Here is a 17,247-nt window from a genome sequence, read left to right as displayed (position 1 = left end):
TGCAAGCGGGCGTTCGGTGCGTGACGTTCGTAATAAGAGAAATAGCAGGCTGTGAAATATCTACTAACACTGGAGCGCCCAGGCACTAACCACTAAAGATGTGCAAACTATCATGCGGAATGACCACCGTAGCAATTTTAATGGCGGCCATCTGCTTCTGTGCGTATATAAGGCTATTAGCTATAACTTACGCAGTAGGCAATGAAACATAGTATGGAATAAAAGCCTGCACCAACAAGCAATATATTGGTCAAAAATTTTTAAAAAACTATTGGGAGTGCTTAGCGGCGTTTATAGGATGAAAAAGCATAGGTCAGTAAAAGGATGGGCCGTATGCGGCGTACAAAGCACACTGCCTTCTGCACAACCTGAACATATTTTATAGCACATACATGACAAGGACACCAGACAACTGGAGCCTATTGTAGTGCTAGTACCACAAGCGATATGGACAATACCGGTTTCGTATGCTTTGGAGCTGTTCGACTGGTACGCTTTGCTTAGGAAAGTTTCTGTTTAGTTGTTTTTCGTTTTTTTTTTTCATTATTTGTGACCGTAGCAATAGGGTGTTCGGAAGGTACCGAGATCATAGTCGGTTCATGCATGTTTACAAAAGAATTTTTGTTTGGGTAATGGAAAACCGGGAAAGCTTGGCTCTTAGAAAATCACGTTACAACGCTCTCAAAAATTTGGTTTCGGTTTAGTGTTCCCCGCCAAGTGCAAAACATGGCGAATCACATTCTAACCCTTAGGTGGTCTCAATGAGTCTCATCACGCCGTAACACACAATCGTCACCGTGCGTGGAAAGAAAGAAAATTTACGTAAGCCTTGCGAAACGCCAAATAAACAAGTAGCAGCAGAACGTGAAAGATATGGGGTGCTGTTGTCGCTACTTACATCGTTACGCGTGACATTTTTAACGGTTTCTCCTTCGGCCCCTAGTGTTCGGGCATTTATTTCGGTGCGTTTATTTATTTTGCTATGTTCCTGCACAAAATGCACGCATTTATATTCCTTTCTTGCACGAGCTACTCCAATCGCCACCCCGCTCTTTTTTTTTTTCGGTATTGGCTCCGCTTGATGAGCACTTCTGCTTCCCATATTCCCTGTTTATGACGGCTCCGTGTTCCTTAGAAGTGTCATGAATTAACGTCAAGTACACGCCGTGCCAATTCGTCATCACGGGCACTGATATCAGCAGCGGATAAGCAACCGCTACCAATAAAAAGGGCGTCAAAAGAATAAACGCTGACTCCTTGTTCTGCACCGGCTACTGTTGTTCCTGGACTACGGCTCCTCAGTTGTCACACGCTACTACAATAAGCAAATGCATTCAGCCCGGCGGAAGTTCCTGCGTAACATGCACGCACTTCAGGCGGTGTCGCACAAATTTAGGTCGTATAAGTACTGCGCGAGTCATTATCGCAACATGACACTTGAAAAGAAAAGAAGGATGCGCCTAAAGGAAGATAACTGTTATATGAAGCGGACTGTTAACCCTTTCAAACAAATTGCCTTGAAGTACAGGGCAGGGTATTTCATTTTTGCACCGCTATAATAGTGATCGTGTTAGTACGAAGTAGTTAATTATTAGAACTCATTAACCATCGATCTCGAACGTAACCTTCGTAGGTCAGCTGCAGTAACTTTTAAAATCAAAACAGGAGATATTCACGTTCCCGTACCAAGAATAAACTAGAGCGGCGCTATGCTCTGTCATAATGACACCAACGACGCAAATATGATGCACGCCATTCTTACCACCAGGCTTTCTTTTTATAATGTCGACTGAATGCAACCTACAAGGGCGTTTTCGCATTCTGCTCCCATCGAAAGCAGCCGACGCTGCAGGGTTGTTATCGTGTGGCTTCGTGTTCACCATCTGCATACCCTTTCCTCCAATGCAGGGTAGTAAACCGTACTTGCGTCTGGTTAACATCCCTTCCTTTCCTGTCTTCTCTCTCTCTCTCTCTTTCTCTCGGGCTCATAGCAGCGCCACGCCCAAGCCACGAATCAACAACGGCGGGTATCGCCTACTATCGATGTCCGGCACGGGGCATTCACCTCCCGAGCATCGGGTGCAGGAGAACCGGGAAATCGTGATGAGCACGCCTTCCACGAAGTGAACTCTGCATGAGCTCACTCCAAATTGAGCATGGTGTACTCGCTGAGGTATAGTGTAGTGATGAAAGCACTGCCAATTAAAAGGGATTTTATATGAGCTACAGTTTCACATGAAAAAATAAGTCCCCTTGCACTCTGTGAAGCGCGACCAGCGAAGCTTTGTATGTGGGCCTCTTAACGAACTGCACCTCCACCATGGGTCGGCCCGGCATTTCGCTATCTTTGGGATCGGTCCACGTATGCAAGAATGTTGGTCTATGTCCACAGAAAAGAGGCTCTCCAGAACGTAGCTATATATAGCTTCGCTTTAAAGAAATACAGCGTAGATCGTGGGTATAGTACATTGCACCATTGTACAAAAGCAATGGTAGAGAATAAGTTCAAGGTATCGTTTTTCCACAGAGATGTTATTGGTAGCGGCTTCTTCGCATGCATCTCGGAGGCCACACGAAGCCGCACTGTAGAAGACGAGAATAACGTTATAAGAGTCACACAGGTGTTGTTCTTATTCTTGGTCGCTAGTGAAATGGGGCAACCTACTCAGGTGGATCGGCCAGGATCGGCCACTGTTAGCATTTCTTTAAAAGAAATAAGTGAGAAATAATTATCTTGCAAATGGTGTTTATCGTGTCTACTGTTACAGCTATAAACATTGAATTATCTAGGTATATTGTGAATTTTCTGAGAATATTACGTACTTAGAAGAATTATAGCATGCAATTCGTTTAGATCTTGCAAAATAAACAGAGCATTCACGTTTGCATCTTCGTCGTCGTGCTATTGAAAGGAGCGTCGACGGCACAAAAGAAGCATGCAAAATAGAATGATGATGATAAGCTTAAAATGTGGCGCATACCCGACATGTATGATGCACCGAATATCAGGGGTATGGGGAAAACAAAATGGAAAGCGTCAACGGCGCCCCCACCAACGACATTGCAGAAATAACGCTAGGTAAATTTTACAAACCTCATTAAGCTATTCACAGCCGCCAAGTGCCCAATATCTGAGCACAGCAACTTTAGGGGGGAAAATATGGAGCTTTTATCTGGAAGGTCACACTGGGTAATTTTTTTCTTATGATCAGCTTATGCATAAGTTTGTATGAGAACGATGATTCCCCACAAAGACAGGATGCCGTGATCGTCAATTATAATCGACGATCTGTGAACATTTCTGCATAAGTATCTGGAAACACAAGGATCAGTAGACCAATACAGTTTTACTCTATAAATAAAGAATATATGTAGATATATTCAGTTTTGACGCGGCCGAAGCCTCTTCTTGCATTTCGAACATCACTATATGTATACATATCTACGATATAGAAGAGGAGTGGCGTGCATCACAAACGGGATGAAAATTTGAATGATATGTTTGTGGAAAATTTTTGTTTAATAACCATCACTGAATCTTAAATATATGTAAGCTCAACATTTCGTTTTTACGATATTATATTTATTAAAGCTGTAGTCACTTACCTTACCCCCACTCGGAAACACAAAGAACATGACTAACACTGCACCCTTTCTCGCAGTTATCCCGCAGAAGGCTCGCCGAACTTTTCAAGGCACTCAAAAACTAATTTGCGGTCTTCCATGGGAACGCTGCTGCCACAGTTAATGATTTGGATCCATTGGAAGCACTCGGGTCTGCTTTCTTTTTTATTTAATTATTTCCCGAGACACTTTGCCTCGAGCGGAAGAAGAAGAAGCCTGCCACGGGTGTTTCCTTCCTTGCACCGTCTAGGCTTTTACATCGGCATCTAGCTGCGCGGAATCCTGCCGGACCCGAACAAACGCTTCACACCATGGGGGCCCTGAGCCTAACGATAGTAGCCGCCCTCGGGGTCGCGTACGGCGTCAGCTGGCTCCTGGTCGATGTGCTGTCGCTGCTCGCCTACCCCTACTGCGACCACCCGACGAAGTGCTTCGACTACGAGGAGGAGCTGGCAGCCAGCGTGAACCCCAGCGTGGACCCATGCGACAACTTCTACGAGCACGTCTGCGGCAACTTGGACAGGGTGCATCCAGGGATGAGCGGTAGTGGTCAGCTCCTTGTGCTTCAAAGCCGAGTGTACGGGTTCGTGCTGAAAGAGCTCGAGCGGTCGCCTCCCAAGCACCATGTGAAGGCAGTTCGCAGAAGCGTTTCCGCATACCAGAGATGTCTCAACGTTTTTGTGGAGCGGAGAGACTACACCAAGGTAAGCCAGCGCTTTAATATTCCGAATGCGTGACTAGAGGGTGCACGAGAAAAGAATAGGAGTAACCAACGGCGGTTCCTCTTAAGACACCGAATTCGGGCAAGTTTTCTAATGCATGTGTGCTTTCTGATAAGCCTGAGCGTGGCCGACCGTCAATTAGCATAGCGAGGTTCATGATAAAGAGCTGCAGACAATGATGACGTTATGTCCCACGTAGTACATGAGTAAGAACACTGTTTCAAATGCAGATTCAGTCACAAGCCACTTACACCAAATACTTAAGAATTAACAAAAGCGCATGAGTTCATCGCATTGCATGTTCTTCTCGCCTCAAATGCTCTTGTCTAAAGATAACCCTCTCTTCGGATAATGGTTCCAAATAGGCAGTTTCCGAATTATTTTAAAACTGCAAAGAAAGATGCATTCTGCTTGAATTGGGCAACAAGAAATTACTTGGCTTTATGTGTTGAATCCACAAGATAATTTGGAGGCAGGCCATAGTGAAGGAATCCTAATCAGTGTCGATCACCTGTGATTCATTGCCTTGGACAACGATGCCTGGTACGCTATAGCTTTTGCATTTGCAATGGAGTCGCCACAGCCAAGATCTCATCCCGTCCCCTCTTGGATTAATAAACCAGTGGCTTTCATACTGAGTTGTGTTTGATTAAGTATGCGAATTCGAGGCAATTGACTAACCGCGCGCTCGTTTTTGTATTCGTTTCTTTTAGCGGGAAGTTGTGGGAACTCGCAGGAAATGTCATTATTTTTATTCAATTATTTGACTAGCGTTAATGACGTATTGACGATCAATGGATTATTCATCAAGGAATTAAGTGCATGCATTCGAAAGAAGTTAAAACGATGCTTTTTTTTAATTATTTGAAATTTCCAGCCTTCCTTTGTTCCTCGCCATTCACATTAAGCTTCTGGCACGCAGTAGTATCACGTGAAAGGCAGGATGGTGAATTCTAGTAGACATGCTTATTCTCGTTCCAGTTTATTACCTTAAACGAAGGGGGTGGAGGAAGGGGACATAACTAGTGGGATTTACATCGAATGAAAGCGGTACTGACAGTTCTCAGCTGCGCAAGTGGTTAGTTGCAGCACTGAAACACGGCGATGGGCAGTTGATGGCAGTAATGTGCAGAAAAAGCCGTTGCATACAGTGGCTGCTCAAAAAAAGAATTGCGAGGAAAATGTGAAATGTCCTTCCGCAATGTTTTTATTTTAAAACAAACTACTATAAAGTGTGTAGAGTGTGCTGAAACTGTCATTTGTTGATCATATCGCACGTTCTGTCAATAGAATAGCGCAAGAAGGGAAATGCGTATGACAGAAAATTGCAGCCTATCTTAAGGGATAGCTTGAGAGGAGATTCCTCCTGTCGCAGGTGTGTCATGTCTGTAATATGGAACTGGATTCTTTGTCATTATTACAGCGTCTATTGATTGCCGAGGAAAAGTGTTCGGCAGTGCAAAGAAAAGGGCAGAGATGCTGCCATAGCGATGGCAATAAAGTCCTTGCGAGTGGCACTGACTGGTTTGAAAAAGTCATCATCCATGTGCTAATTTATATCCCTTATAATTCGTCGTTGCGACCATGTAAGTTATCTTGTTTTAAGATTGATAAATTTACCAATAACGGCACGATAGCATTCGAATTATTCACAATTCAGGCAATGCGCTAACGGAATGTTTTGATGAATGAATGAATTCTGGGTTTCACGTGTCAAAACCACAATTTCATTATGTGGTTCGCCGTAGACGGGAACTCCGAAATCAATTTTAACCACCAGGGGAAACTTAGTGTGCCAGAAGTGCAGAGGAAACGGCTTTTTTTTTAAATTTCGCTTCCATCGAAATAAGGCCGAATTAGCCTGGATTTGATCCCGCGACCTCGTTTTTAGCAATCCATCACCATAGCCGCTAAGCCGGTGCAACTGGTGCTTCACTTATTTTTTTCCGTTGGATTGAGAATCAGGCAGGTGTTAGCAGACTAAAATGTTTCGGCATGATTAGCATTCCTAGCGTAGGCCAGTCCATGCGCTAAGCTACGTGTGAAGTGAGCCATCTGTGTGGTATTTCTCCGTGCAGCAGGAATTCTGATTTTCGCAGAAACAAGGTTTCACAGTGGCTTTCAAGATCTGACATCTGCTTGTTTAGTTATGGTAATTTGCAGTCGGTTGTTAGCAGTTTTCTATTGATTCCTTTATCACTTCACTTCGACTGACCTGCAGAGTATTTGTTTTCCGTTTGGATGACCTTTTTCACATAGCTAGCATATCATTCGTACAAAATTTATCGTACTGCCAACCAGAATTATGTTTCAATTAGGCACTGCATGTGCCCGTAATGCGTTGCAATTAGAGGGCAGCAAATGGAATACAATACGGCTCAGTGAAGTTAGGAGACCAAATGAAGCATATACAGTGCTAAAAAGCGGGCACGTCCTATGGTACCGGGGCTTAGCGGAGAGACGCGAACTAGGAGTCGGATTCCTGATTAATAATAATATAGCTGGTAACATCCAGGAAATTCTATAGCATTAACGAGAGGGCGGCAGGTCTTGTTGTGAAACTTAAGAGGTACAAATTAAAGGTTGTACAGGTCTACGCCCCTACATCCAGTAATCATGACAAGGAAGTCGAAAGCTTCTATGAAGACGTGGAATCGGCGATGGGTAAAGTCAAAACAAATACTCTACATTGATGGGCGACTTCAATGCCAAGGTAGGCAAGAAGCAGCATGGAGACAAGTAGGTGGGAGAATATGGCATAGGCACTAGGAATAGCAGGGGAGAGTTATTAGCAGACTTTGTCGAACAGAATAGTATGCGCCTAATGAATACCTTCTTGCGCAAGCGGGTTAACCGAAAGTGGACGTGGAGGAGCCCGAATGGCGAAACTAGGAATGAATTAAACTTCATACTCTGCGCTAACCCTGGCATGCGCGGCAAGGTGCGCTGTAGTGACCATAGGATGGTAATAATTCGAATTAGCCTACACTTAAGGAAGGAACGGAAGAAACTGGTACACAAGAAGCCGATCAATGACTTAACGGTAACAGGGAAAATACAGGAATTCCGGATCAACCTACACAACAGGTACTCGGCTTTAACTCAGGAATAGGACCTTAGTGTTGAAGATATTACCGACAGTCTTATGGGCATCATTAAGGAGTGTGCAATAGAAGTCGGTGGTAACTCCGTTAGGCAGGATGCCAGTAAGCTATCGCAGGAGACAAAAGATCTGATCAAGAAGCGCCAATGTATGAAAGCCTCTAACCCTATAGCTAGAATAGAACCGGCAGAAATATGCAAGTTAATCAACAAGCGTAAGAAAGCTGACATAAGCAAGTATAATATGGATAGAATTGAATATGCTATCAGGAACGGAGGAAGCCTAAAAGCGGTGAAGAAGAAACTGGGCATAGGCAATATTCAGATGTATGCGTTAAGAGACAAAGCCGGCAATAGCATTACTAATATGGATAAGATAGTTCAAGGGACTGAGGAGTTCTATAGAGAATTATACAGTACCAGTGGCACCTACAACGATAATGGAAGAGATAATAGTCTAGATGAATTTGACATCCCTCAAGTAACGCCGAAAAAAGTAAAGAAAGCCTTGGGAGCTACGAAGAGGTGGAAGGTAGCTGGGGAGAATCAGGTAACATCAGATTTGTTGAAGGGTGGTGGCAAGATTGTTCTAGAAAAACTGGCCACCCTGTTTAAGCAATGCCTCATTACTTCGAGCGTAACGGAACCCTGGAAGAGCGCTAACGTAATCCTAATCCATAGTTCAGGACAACATTCATTTCGGCTAGATGGTGCATGCTTGCATTAGGAAGGAACAGCGCCAACTAAGACGATCACAAGTGGGGAGAACGACACAGCACAAGCGCCAACTTCATCTATCTTTATTCACTGAAAAATCAGCAAATATAAGGAAAATTACAGACCTTTGCACAATTACCATAATGCATCATCTGCTAAAGCGTTATAGATAGGACATTTCGCTTTTGAACATGGTCACGGAAGTATCACTAGGTCATTGTGCGCATCATTGTGCGCATCATTGTGTGCAGTATCAAGGTCATTGTGTACCAAGGTCATTGGGTGCAGTATCAAGGCGCTGTTCCTTCCTAATTCCTAATCCATAAGAAAGGGGACACCGAAGGTTTGCAAAATTATAGACCAATCAGCTTACTGTCCGTTCCCTACAAAGTATTTACTAAGGTAATCGCAAATAGAATCAGGAACACCTTAGACTTCTGTCAACCAAAGGAGCAGGCAGGATTCCGTAAAAGCTACTGAACAATAGACCATATTCACATTATCAATCAGGTGATAGAGAAATGTGCGGAATATAACCAACCCTTATATATAGCTTTCATTTGACTACGAGAAAGCGTTTGATTCAGTCGAAACCACAGCAGTCATGGATGCATTACGAAATCAGGGCGTACACGAGCCGTGTGAAAAAATACTGAAAGAAATCTATAGTGATTCCACAGCCACTGTAGTCCTCCATAAATAAACAAACAATATCCCAACAAAGATGGGCGTAAGCAAGGAGATACGATCTCTCCAATGCTATTCACAGCGTGTTTACAGAGACCTGGATTGGGAAGAATTGGGAATTGGGAATTGGGAAGAAAGTTATGGAGAATACCTTAGTCACTTGCGATTCGCTGATGATATTGCCTTGCTTAGTATCTCAGGGGACCGATTGCAATGCCTGCTCACTGACCTAGAGAAGCAAACCAGAAGAGTGGGTCTAAAACTTAATCTGCAGGAAACTAAAGTAACGTTTAACAGTTTCGGAAGAGAACAGCAATTTACAATAGGTAGCGAGGCACTGGGAGTGGTAAGGGAATACATCTACTTAGGGCAGGTAGTGACTGCGGATCCGGATCATGAGAATGATATAATCAAAAGAATAAGAATCGGCTGGTTTGCGTTTGGCAGGCATTCTCAGATCATGAGCAGCAGATTGCCATTATCCCTCAAGAGAAAGGTTTATAACAGCTGTGTCTTACCAGTACTCACGTACGGGGCAGAAATCTAGATGCTTACGAAAAGGGTTCTACTTAAATTGAGGACGATGCAACGAGCTAAGAAAAGAAGAATGATGGGTGTAACGTTTAGGGATAAGAAAAGAGTAGATTGAGTGAGGGAACAAACGCGAGTTAATGACATCTTTGTTGAAACCAAGAAAAAGAAATGGGTATGGGCAGGACATGTAAAGAGAAGGGAAGATAACCGATGGTCGTTGTGGGTTACGGAGTGGATTCGAAGGGAAGAGAAGTGTAGCAGAGGGCGGCAGGAAGTTAGGTGGGCGGATGAGATTAAGAAGTTTGCAGGGACGACATGCGTGCTTGTGCATGTGACCGTGCAGGCTTTATCTCGAAAGCGATCAACTTTGGGGACTGTCGACGTGGGTCGACGGCTCGTAGCTTTGCGTGAGCTGTGTTCTCAGCGCTCAGTTTGCGAGGAAGCGATAGACAGCGCGAAGGTGACATCACGCGATGTCGCTACCGCGGTTCTTCTCGCCAGCATTGGCAGCGAGTGCCCGCGATCATCGACTGTGAAGTGTTGATGTTTGCCTCTGCGTGTTGACACCATGCTAATTCAGATAGTAAGCGAATGTTAACAATGGGGCCTACTACTTCAGCGGCTGCTGCCTACGACATGACCGTGCGAGCCCTGTCTTGAATACGGCTTCCGATGCGGGCAGTGTAGGCGTCTACGCGCGATGAGGGCCGATAGCTTCCGTGGCGCTAAGCACTCAATACGCTTGCGCGCTGCCCGCGTTCGCGAAGACGTCACTGTAACTTTTTAGTGAGTTGTCTGGTAAGCTTCACGTCAACAACGAATACATATCAGGACATATCGGCCGCCCTAGGCATTCAGCTGTCATAGATGGAGCCGTTGCAGTCTCTGAGTGGTTTTGTAGCGTTACGCGGCTGAACCAGAGGTTGCGAGCTTTATTGCGTTTCGTTTTCGGAAGGCAGTGAAGTACGAAATGCTGCACTGCGTCCCATGTCATTGCGGATCCTCTTCTGCAGGCACTGAAATCCACGTAGGTCACATCGCTTTAGGTTTCAGCGTGCTTTTGTTTAAATCTGTTTCCCAACACGTCGTTACCAGAGCTCCAAACATGTACAGCATACATGATTACCTCAAGTAGGCTAGGTGACTATTTGTCGCAGCCCAGTTTCCTAGGAAATGCGAATAAATAATAGCTTCATCACTATTTACCGCTCCGGCAGCCAAAAATTCAGCAAACAGTGCTATGTTTAGGGTGAGTTTACACCTCTTTAATAACAGGTCCAGCATTTAAAACTATGTTCGCAAGTTATAATGTTTCCTAAGAGCAGACACCAGCAAATAAAGTGAATTATATACTTATCGAAGTGCATGTTGACCAATAGAAAGAATAACTTACTACATTCATTCTCACGTGATCTCACTCTTTCTCCATATTAAAAAAAAATTGCCTTTTCATCCTGTATAAGTGATTGCAACCTATTTTGAAGAAGAACACAGCATGCATAGAAAGTGACGAAGTGTCTAATCAGACAGGGTAGAGTGGACGCCCAAATGCTACCTTTGGGAACAGCTGTTGAAGTAGCACTGAATACGTCAGCAATAACGACCACCGCATCCTAATCAAGCTAAGGTGCACAATTTTAATGATTTGTTTTAACAACTGTATATTCGCTAGAATTCTTCAATATCAAGTTTATTTACTGCCAGCACATCTATAAGCAGTCCGTTGATACTGGCTGACCTTTATAAATCCCGGAAAGGGAGGTAGGAGAAGGACACTGATTCGTACATATGCTGCCCGCAGGTGGTGTTCGAGATCTTCAAAAAGTTCAACTTCGAATGGCCTTCCCTGACGCTTCCCATAAAATTTGACCCTATGGAGTACCTGCTGGGAATGCCACTAGAATACAACTTGGCTACTCCAGTTGAGCTACGCCTCTCGCGGAACCTAAAGACCTACAACCGTTACAGCCTCAAATTTTCTTTCAGTCTGGAATTCAAAGGCCCGAAGGTCCCGACAGACATAGCCAAATGCATCACCGCGGTGGCACCGTCGGTGAAGGGTGTTTCGGCCATTGCGTTCGCGGAGCAAATCCTCGCCGTTCTCCGAGACCTGAGCACGTCCATAGTTGCACTGCTTCCAAGCCTAAAGAAGGGGTTCCTCTACTCCACCATCAAGGAACTGGCCAGCGAGACCGGTGGGCCTGGCATGATAGCTGCCTGGCTTAAAGCCATCAACAACCACCTGCCGCATGATCGGGCTGTCGACGAGACGGAAGAGGTCCTAACGTCCGTCGGCAGTGGCTTGCTTCTCAAAACGATGCTGGACAATGCGAAGCGGTCACGGTATGCGGATATCGTGTTGTACGCTGGCTGGCAGATTCTCGTTGGTCTGCGTTCCGCGGTGTCGCCTTTGCTGGTGGAGTGCCTGGCGGTGAACGACCTTCAGGCCCAGCTGGACTCCGGAATAGAATGCATGAAATCCACCAGCCAGGTTTGTGTCCGTAGGAAAAGCTATCGAGATAACTTGTGTAGAGGCGGCGGCAAACCTTTACTGCTTACTAGATCTGAAACAAAAAAGAAAAGCTCTATATTCCGGCAACCGAAAGATTTACCTCTGTCGCCATACTTCCGCAATAAAACTTATCAAGCTTGCCTATATAGTGAAAAAGGTTACTACGCTATACCAGGTTACCAACGCACCAACTGAAAGGGATTCGTAGGAGAACCCCCCAAAAAAAAAGATTACCAACACTTGCGGTGTCATCATTATATCATTTAGATGAAAATTCCGTCATTCCCGAAAGCTAGAATATTTCTTAGCGGACATATTTCTAAGTAAGCGGTTTAGACTGCGCAATTGTGTTTCAGGATAGGAGAAAATAAAAGAAAAACACGGTGCTCCTCCACTCTGCGAAGAAGGACGACCAGCGAAGCTGTGTATAAGGGCCCTTTAATTGCGAACTGCGTCTCCAGTGCGCCCGGTATTGCACTAACTGCGCCCGGTATTGCACTATCTTCGGCATCGGCCAATGTATGGTTTGTTCTTTAACGCCCGCGTCACCTCCGCCGCAGGTCGGCCTGGCAGTTCACCATCTTCGGGATTTTTTCCTATACGCGGAGGCGATACTAGGGAGCATAGTTTTCAACAGCTTCGGTGTAAAAGTTTCCGCTCATAGGAGACACTGTTTCATACAAAAATGGAGACCATATCGAGAGCTCTGTGGTCATTCTTACGTAGTAATTCGAGAGAACGTTTTCTTTGTTCTCAACTATCCTAAGCCCTCCTAGGAAGATTTGCTAGTTCGCATTGGTTTGATATCAAAATCCGCTTTCCCCTGGTTCCGCTATACGTTCACAAATGTTTAACGCGACATCTGATGCGCCAGGAGGAGCGCAAAAGCCTGGATGGTGCAGGACAATGGGAGCCTGGCATGATAGCATGAAGAAAATCAAGTCGGATTGAACAAAGAAGCTCAAATGAATCCCGCAAACAAGTTGGAAAATGCGGGAAGCGATGTTTCATAAACTGTCCAACAAAATGCTTCGCAACCAGTAGCGAGGCGTAAAATTTTGTTTATTTTCATCTTCAAGAAATAAAGGGGTCCGCCTCATGTGGTACATAGCGAACGGCTAAATCAATGTAACGAAAGTGAAAAAGTTTTCAAGCATAATTGCACATATTAGTACAAGATCACGGTGCTTACACAATGAGTTTGAGCCGGCATTATCAATGAACCTTCTTATACGACATCATTACGGGTCCCGTGCCGCTGAAAATCCACCGTCAGTGTTCCTGGTGGCGACATTGTCCGTACAAGAAAAATCATCCCGTATGACGCACTCCAATCCAAGCAATCCAAGCACAGGCGTTACTCAACTACTTCCATTTCTCAAAGTAAAAAGCGTGAGAAGATTCGTAAAGTACGATTTACACACAACCTCCAGACATGATACCGTCGGGGTGTAATTTGAAGATATGAAAAAATGACATAGGTCTATTACGCGGGACCTGAAACACATATCCCTTTTCCACCTGCCGTTTCAGGTGTGCCTTTGTAGGAGAGGCGCGCTCAGATAGCTTACCTTCGGGCATAGCGTTCGCGGCCAGCGTTTCCAGGAACACAAGCTGCAGTCGCCGGGAAGCCTGAGAAGCAGCCAGGGATTTCTGAAAGCTTAAACGTCCTCCAAATTTTATGTAGTAAGCTAGCTAATTTTTGTGACGCAGAACACAGCTGGTCATGCGCGTTCAGCAAACGAGGTTTATGTTTCATGTCTTCATGTTTATGTAGGAATGGTACGTGGTGAGGCACGACCATTTTTAAGATGTGGCCAAGAATGGTATGACAAATATTGAATAATTGAAGCAAACAAAATATTATAGGAGAAATCCTCAAGCATAGTTCACCATTTCACGAACCCTTCGACATGCTAGTGCGATGCCTGTGGGCCGATATTATATTTTAAGGTCGAGAAAGTACGATAATAATACTGTAATTATTATCGGCATATTTTATGAGTATAAAACGGTTGTATCAGCCTTTTTACTGGTTGTTTCATGATACCTTCGCCCGTACATGTATAATCCACGTCACCCTTGTGTAGAACGTGGAAACGGCGGCCTTCGTCGGCTCCCAAGGCAGCCAGCGACATATACGATTAGCTGCTGTGCACGTTTGGCCCCAGCAACTACCGTTAGACGTAGCTGGCTGGTTCCTAAGCGCCTCGCAGGCCGCCGTTCCTGCGCTCTAAACAAGGGTGACCCCGACTGTACAACAATGTCTTTGGAGGTAGCGACTGAGCTAATAGTAAAGCTGTTAGGCCAGGTGTCCTGGCTGCCTGGGTGCTGCCAGGGAGCGAGGCAATCACGTGAATTTAGGTAGAGTAGACGAAGAAAGCTTGGCATTAAGTTATATAGACTCCACGGATGGAGTGGATTAAGGCAGGACGAACCATTTGGCAGGTAGCGAGCTATGCGTCATCCTAGAGGATTCCTCAAAACGTTGCCACAAAGGCCAACGTGCTTGTTTGCGGGAGCACAAATGTGTGCGTGTCTGGAACAAACTTGTGCGTAGCTTTTGCGGCAAGACGACGAAAACAGTCGCATGACCGTGACGATTTGATCCTTATTCGGGCCACTCAAGATTAGTTTACGGTATACAGAGTGCCTGGCTTTACACAAGACTGGAATGGCGGAAGTGTATCAGTGGGTTGTGATGTCACCAGCGACCAAGCGTGGGCCATCGTAGGCAGTTGCGCTGACGTGATGTGGCCTATGGCAAAAAGACGAAAGTACTTGTACTCCTTTGGACTCACGTTAAAACCTGTTCTAGCTGAGCCCATCCTTAAGGCGGTTCCATGTTGCGTGAACTGTGGCAAGAAAAGTACGGGGAGAATGTCGTGCGATGCCGAAGCCGTGTGCTCTAGCTAAGTGCCTCAAAAGGTTAGCTGTTACCACGAAAGGATGCGAGAAGCTTCTACGTAATACGTACGCCAAATGTCTCAGATAGGTTGTATTTTGCACTTTGCACTACAGAAGTGCGTCTGCATTTGTCACCAAATTGATGGGTAATAAGGAGGAAGAGAACTTTCTTGTCCTAATTTTGGGAGAATCGGGCAGCTCTTCTTGAAGTAAGAGATAAAGTTCCACTATCGGTCAAGCATTCTCCCTGTTGAAAACACCCAAAATTACGTGAATCAAAGTGCCTTTTGTGCGGGAGAATTGGGATCCGCATTTAAAGATACACAATTGAGAAATCATAATCAATCAGTTTAGGCAGTCGGAGCCTGTATTCGAGGCTATGAACTCACCCCATATGATTGCCCTCAGCTTTTTGTTGCTTTCTTTCCCCCACGCATTTAATGTCGTTTCGAGATTACTCTGTTTAACATTGCCGGTGTATGTAAAGCAGTCCTCGTCATTGACTCTGAATTACCGCTTTAAACGTTTGACTTCATCCGCCTGAATGGTTGCTCAAATGCAGGTTCCCCAATTCGCCTTTGTTCGTTGGTTCGTGGACAGCCTGGCGCTGCAGCCAAAAGTGAATGCGACGAAGAGCACGTGGAACGCGGTGAGGTTGGCCACCCGCGAGAACTTCGCCAAGCTATCGTGGATGGACCAATCAACAGCCAAAGCCGCCGTCGAGCATGTTGACAGCTTGCTTAGCGTCGTGGCCTTGCCGGAACACCTGCAAACTAACGAAGCACTTGAATCTTTCTACGATTACCTGGAACCGCACGAGTCGCAGCCATTTATTAGTTGGCTGATCGCAACTATGCTTCGGCGCCTCGAACAGCTGAAGCGCCTTCTTAAGGTCGACCCCACGGTGACGATTCACCGCGATGACTATGAGTACGAGCCATTCGTTTTGAACGCCGGCTACCATCCGATCTTACACATCATGGTCATTAAGACGGCGATCATAGCACCTCCAGTGGTTTCTGAGGCGGCGCCAGTGGCAGTGAATTACGGTGCCATCGGTAAAATCTTGGGACATGAACTGACGCACGCCTTCGACCCTACAATCGGGAGGTTGACTGGAACCCTCGGTGACGCCACTACTTGGTGGTCGAATCAGTCGCTCTCGAACTTCCACTTTCGGCTACAGTGCCTGAAGCGGCAGCTGGAGGATTACACTGCGGACACAGCATACAGCGAAAACTCGCTCTCGGAAGCATTCGCCGACACAGCGGGAACAGAGAAGGCCCGGCTCGCGTTCGCCTCCCTGCCGGCGGGGAAGGGCCTTCTGGGATACACACAGGAGCAGTCGTTCTTCATCGCCGGCTGCTTCGAGTTCTGCGGGGAAAGTGCGTACGATTGGAGCGCGGGCAAAAAGTACCCGCCCTTGGTGTTACGGTGCAACCTGCCTGCTGCGAACGAAAAGAGGTTTGCGGCCGCGTTCAACTGTCCCAGTGAAGCGGCGCTCAATCCTAAACAACGGTGCGCGTTCCACTCAATAGAAGGGGACCAACCGCCTGACAGCAGCGATGCGGTGGTAACGGGAAATATGACGGACTATTCGTGACTTTATATATTAATTTTTCTTCTTTCATTAGAATTTTTTTACTTCTATAGAACAAGTGCAAATATCGCATACATTTTGATTGTCGTCTTTTCTGGTATTTAGCCAAATTAAAATATCGACACGTGTTCTTGCTATTCATTCTGATGACAGCATTTCAATGACTAACAAACGTTCAAATGTATTGCTCAACACAAAACCAGCTTCTCTGTATAGAAAGATTCTTAAACGTTACTGCAGTTTTTATTCCTCGTCTATTGTCACCGCACTTTGTGTAATAATAAGGTATGTGTGACAAGAATCGTGCAACACTTTCTGAAGCGCACGCAGGCTCCAGAAATTACCCTGGAACTTTCGACGAGTGATGCACATAGCAGAATTTGTTGCGCCGGTGGGCTACCGCCATGTATTTGGTAAATTTATGATGAAGACGGGGGGGGGGCGCAGAGATGGGACGGCGGGAATGGCGCTCGCTGCATCGCGTTTGTGGTTGTCACTCGCTAGAGATGGCTTCTTCCAAAAGCGCGCCTCACCCGTTTGTTTGTCTCTGAATGCTGGTATATAGACCATATTGTTCATAGCGTCATGGCGTCTCGCCGTTACATTGGATACAAGACATTGCCACGTGCGCGGCCTGTGTTTACTGCGGGACAAGGGAGAAAATGGCTGCACTGGGAGTAGGTGCTCGCGTATTGTGTTTTAAGGCGCAAATCTCAGGCGCCCGTCGCTGTGTCTCGACGTGCCTCGTAACCGAGTGAACGAAGGATGAAAGTGAACGTAGAGCGCAGTGAGGGATGAAAGTGAGGCGATGGCGAAGCGAACGCCAGAAAAGAAAGTGGGAG

General features: G+C 45.7%; 1 protein-coding gene across 1 annotated transcript; it reads left to right on the top strand.

Annotated features, from left to right (window-relative positions):
- Positions 1 to 3,838: 3,838 nt before the first annotated feature.
- Positions 3,839 to 16,552, top strand: LOC135914849 (endothelin-converting enzyme 1-like). Its single transcript, XM_065447767.2, has 3 exons — positions 3,839 to 4,328; positions 11,188 to 11,877; positions 15,368 to 16,552. Exons 1-3 carry the CDS (start codon positions 3,936 to 3,938, stop codon positions 16,406 to 16,408), a joined length of 2,124 nt encoding a protein of 707 aa, XP_065303839.2. The 5' UTR covers positions 3,839 to 3,935; the 3' UTR covers positions 16,409 to 16,552.
- Positions 16,553 to 17,247: the final 695 nt, after the last annotated feature.

This window comes from Dermacentor albipictus, chromosome 10 (assembly GCF_038994185.2).
Source record: "Dermacentor albipictus isolate Rhodes 1998 colony chromosome 10, USDA_Dalb.pri_finalv2, whole genome shotgun sequence".
Classification (NCBI taxonomy): domain Eukaryota; kingdom Metazoa; phylum Arthropoda; class Arachnida; order Ixodida; family Ixodidae; genus Dermacentor; species Dermacentor albipictus.
The sequence above is the reverse complement of the archived record's forward strand: the minus strand, read 5'-3'. Positions and strand labels throughout refer to the sequence as shown.

What these genes read in the sequence shown, in the direction of transcription:
- LOC135914849 (XM_065447767.2), top strand. Translation starts at nt 3,936, where the DNA reads ATGGGGGCCCTGAGCCTAACGATAGTAGCCGCCCTCGGGGTCGCGTAC. An exon ending in AGCGGAGAGACTACACCAAG is followed by an intron (nt 4,329 to 11,187) that starts GTAAGCCAGCGC and finishes TGCTGCCCGCAG; the next exon opens with GTGGTGTTCGAGATCTTCAA. An exon ending in GCATGAAATCCACCAGCCAG is followed by an intron (nt 11,878 to 15,367) that starts GTTTGTGTCCGT and finishes GCTCAAATGCAG; the next exon opens with GTTCCCCAATTCGCCTTTGT.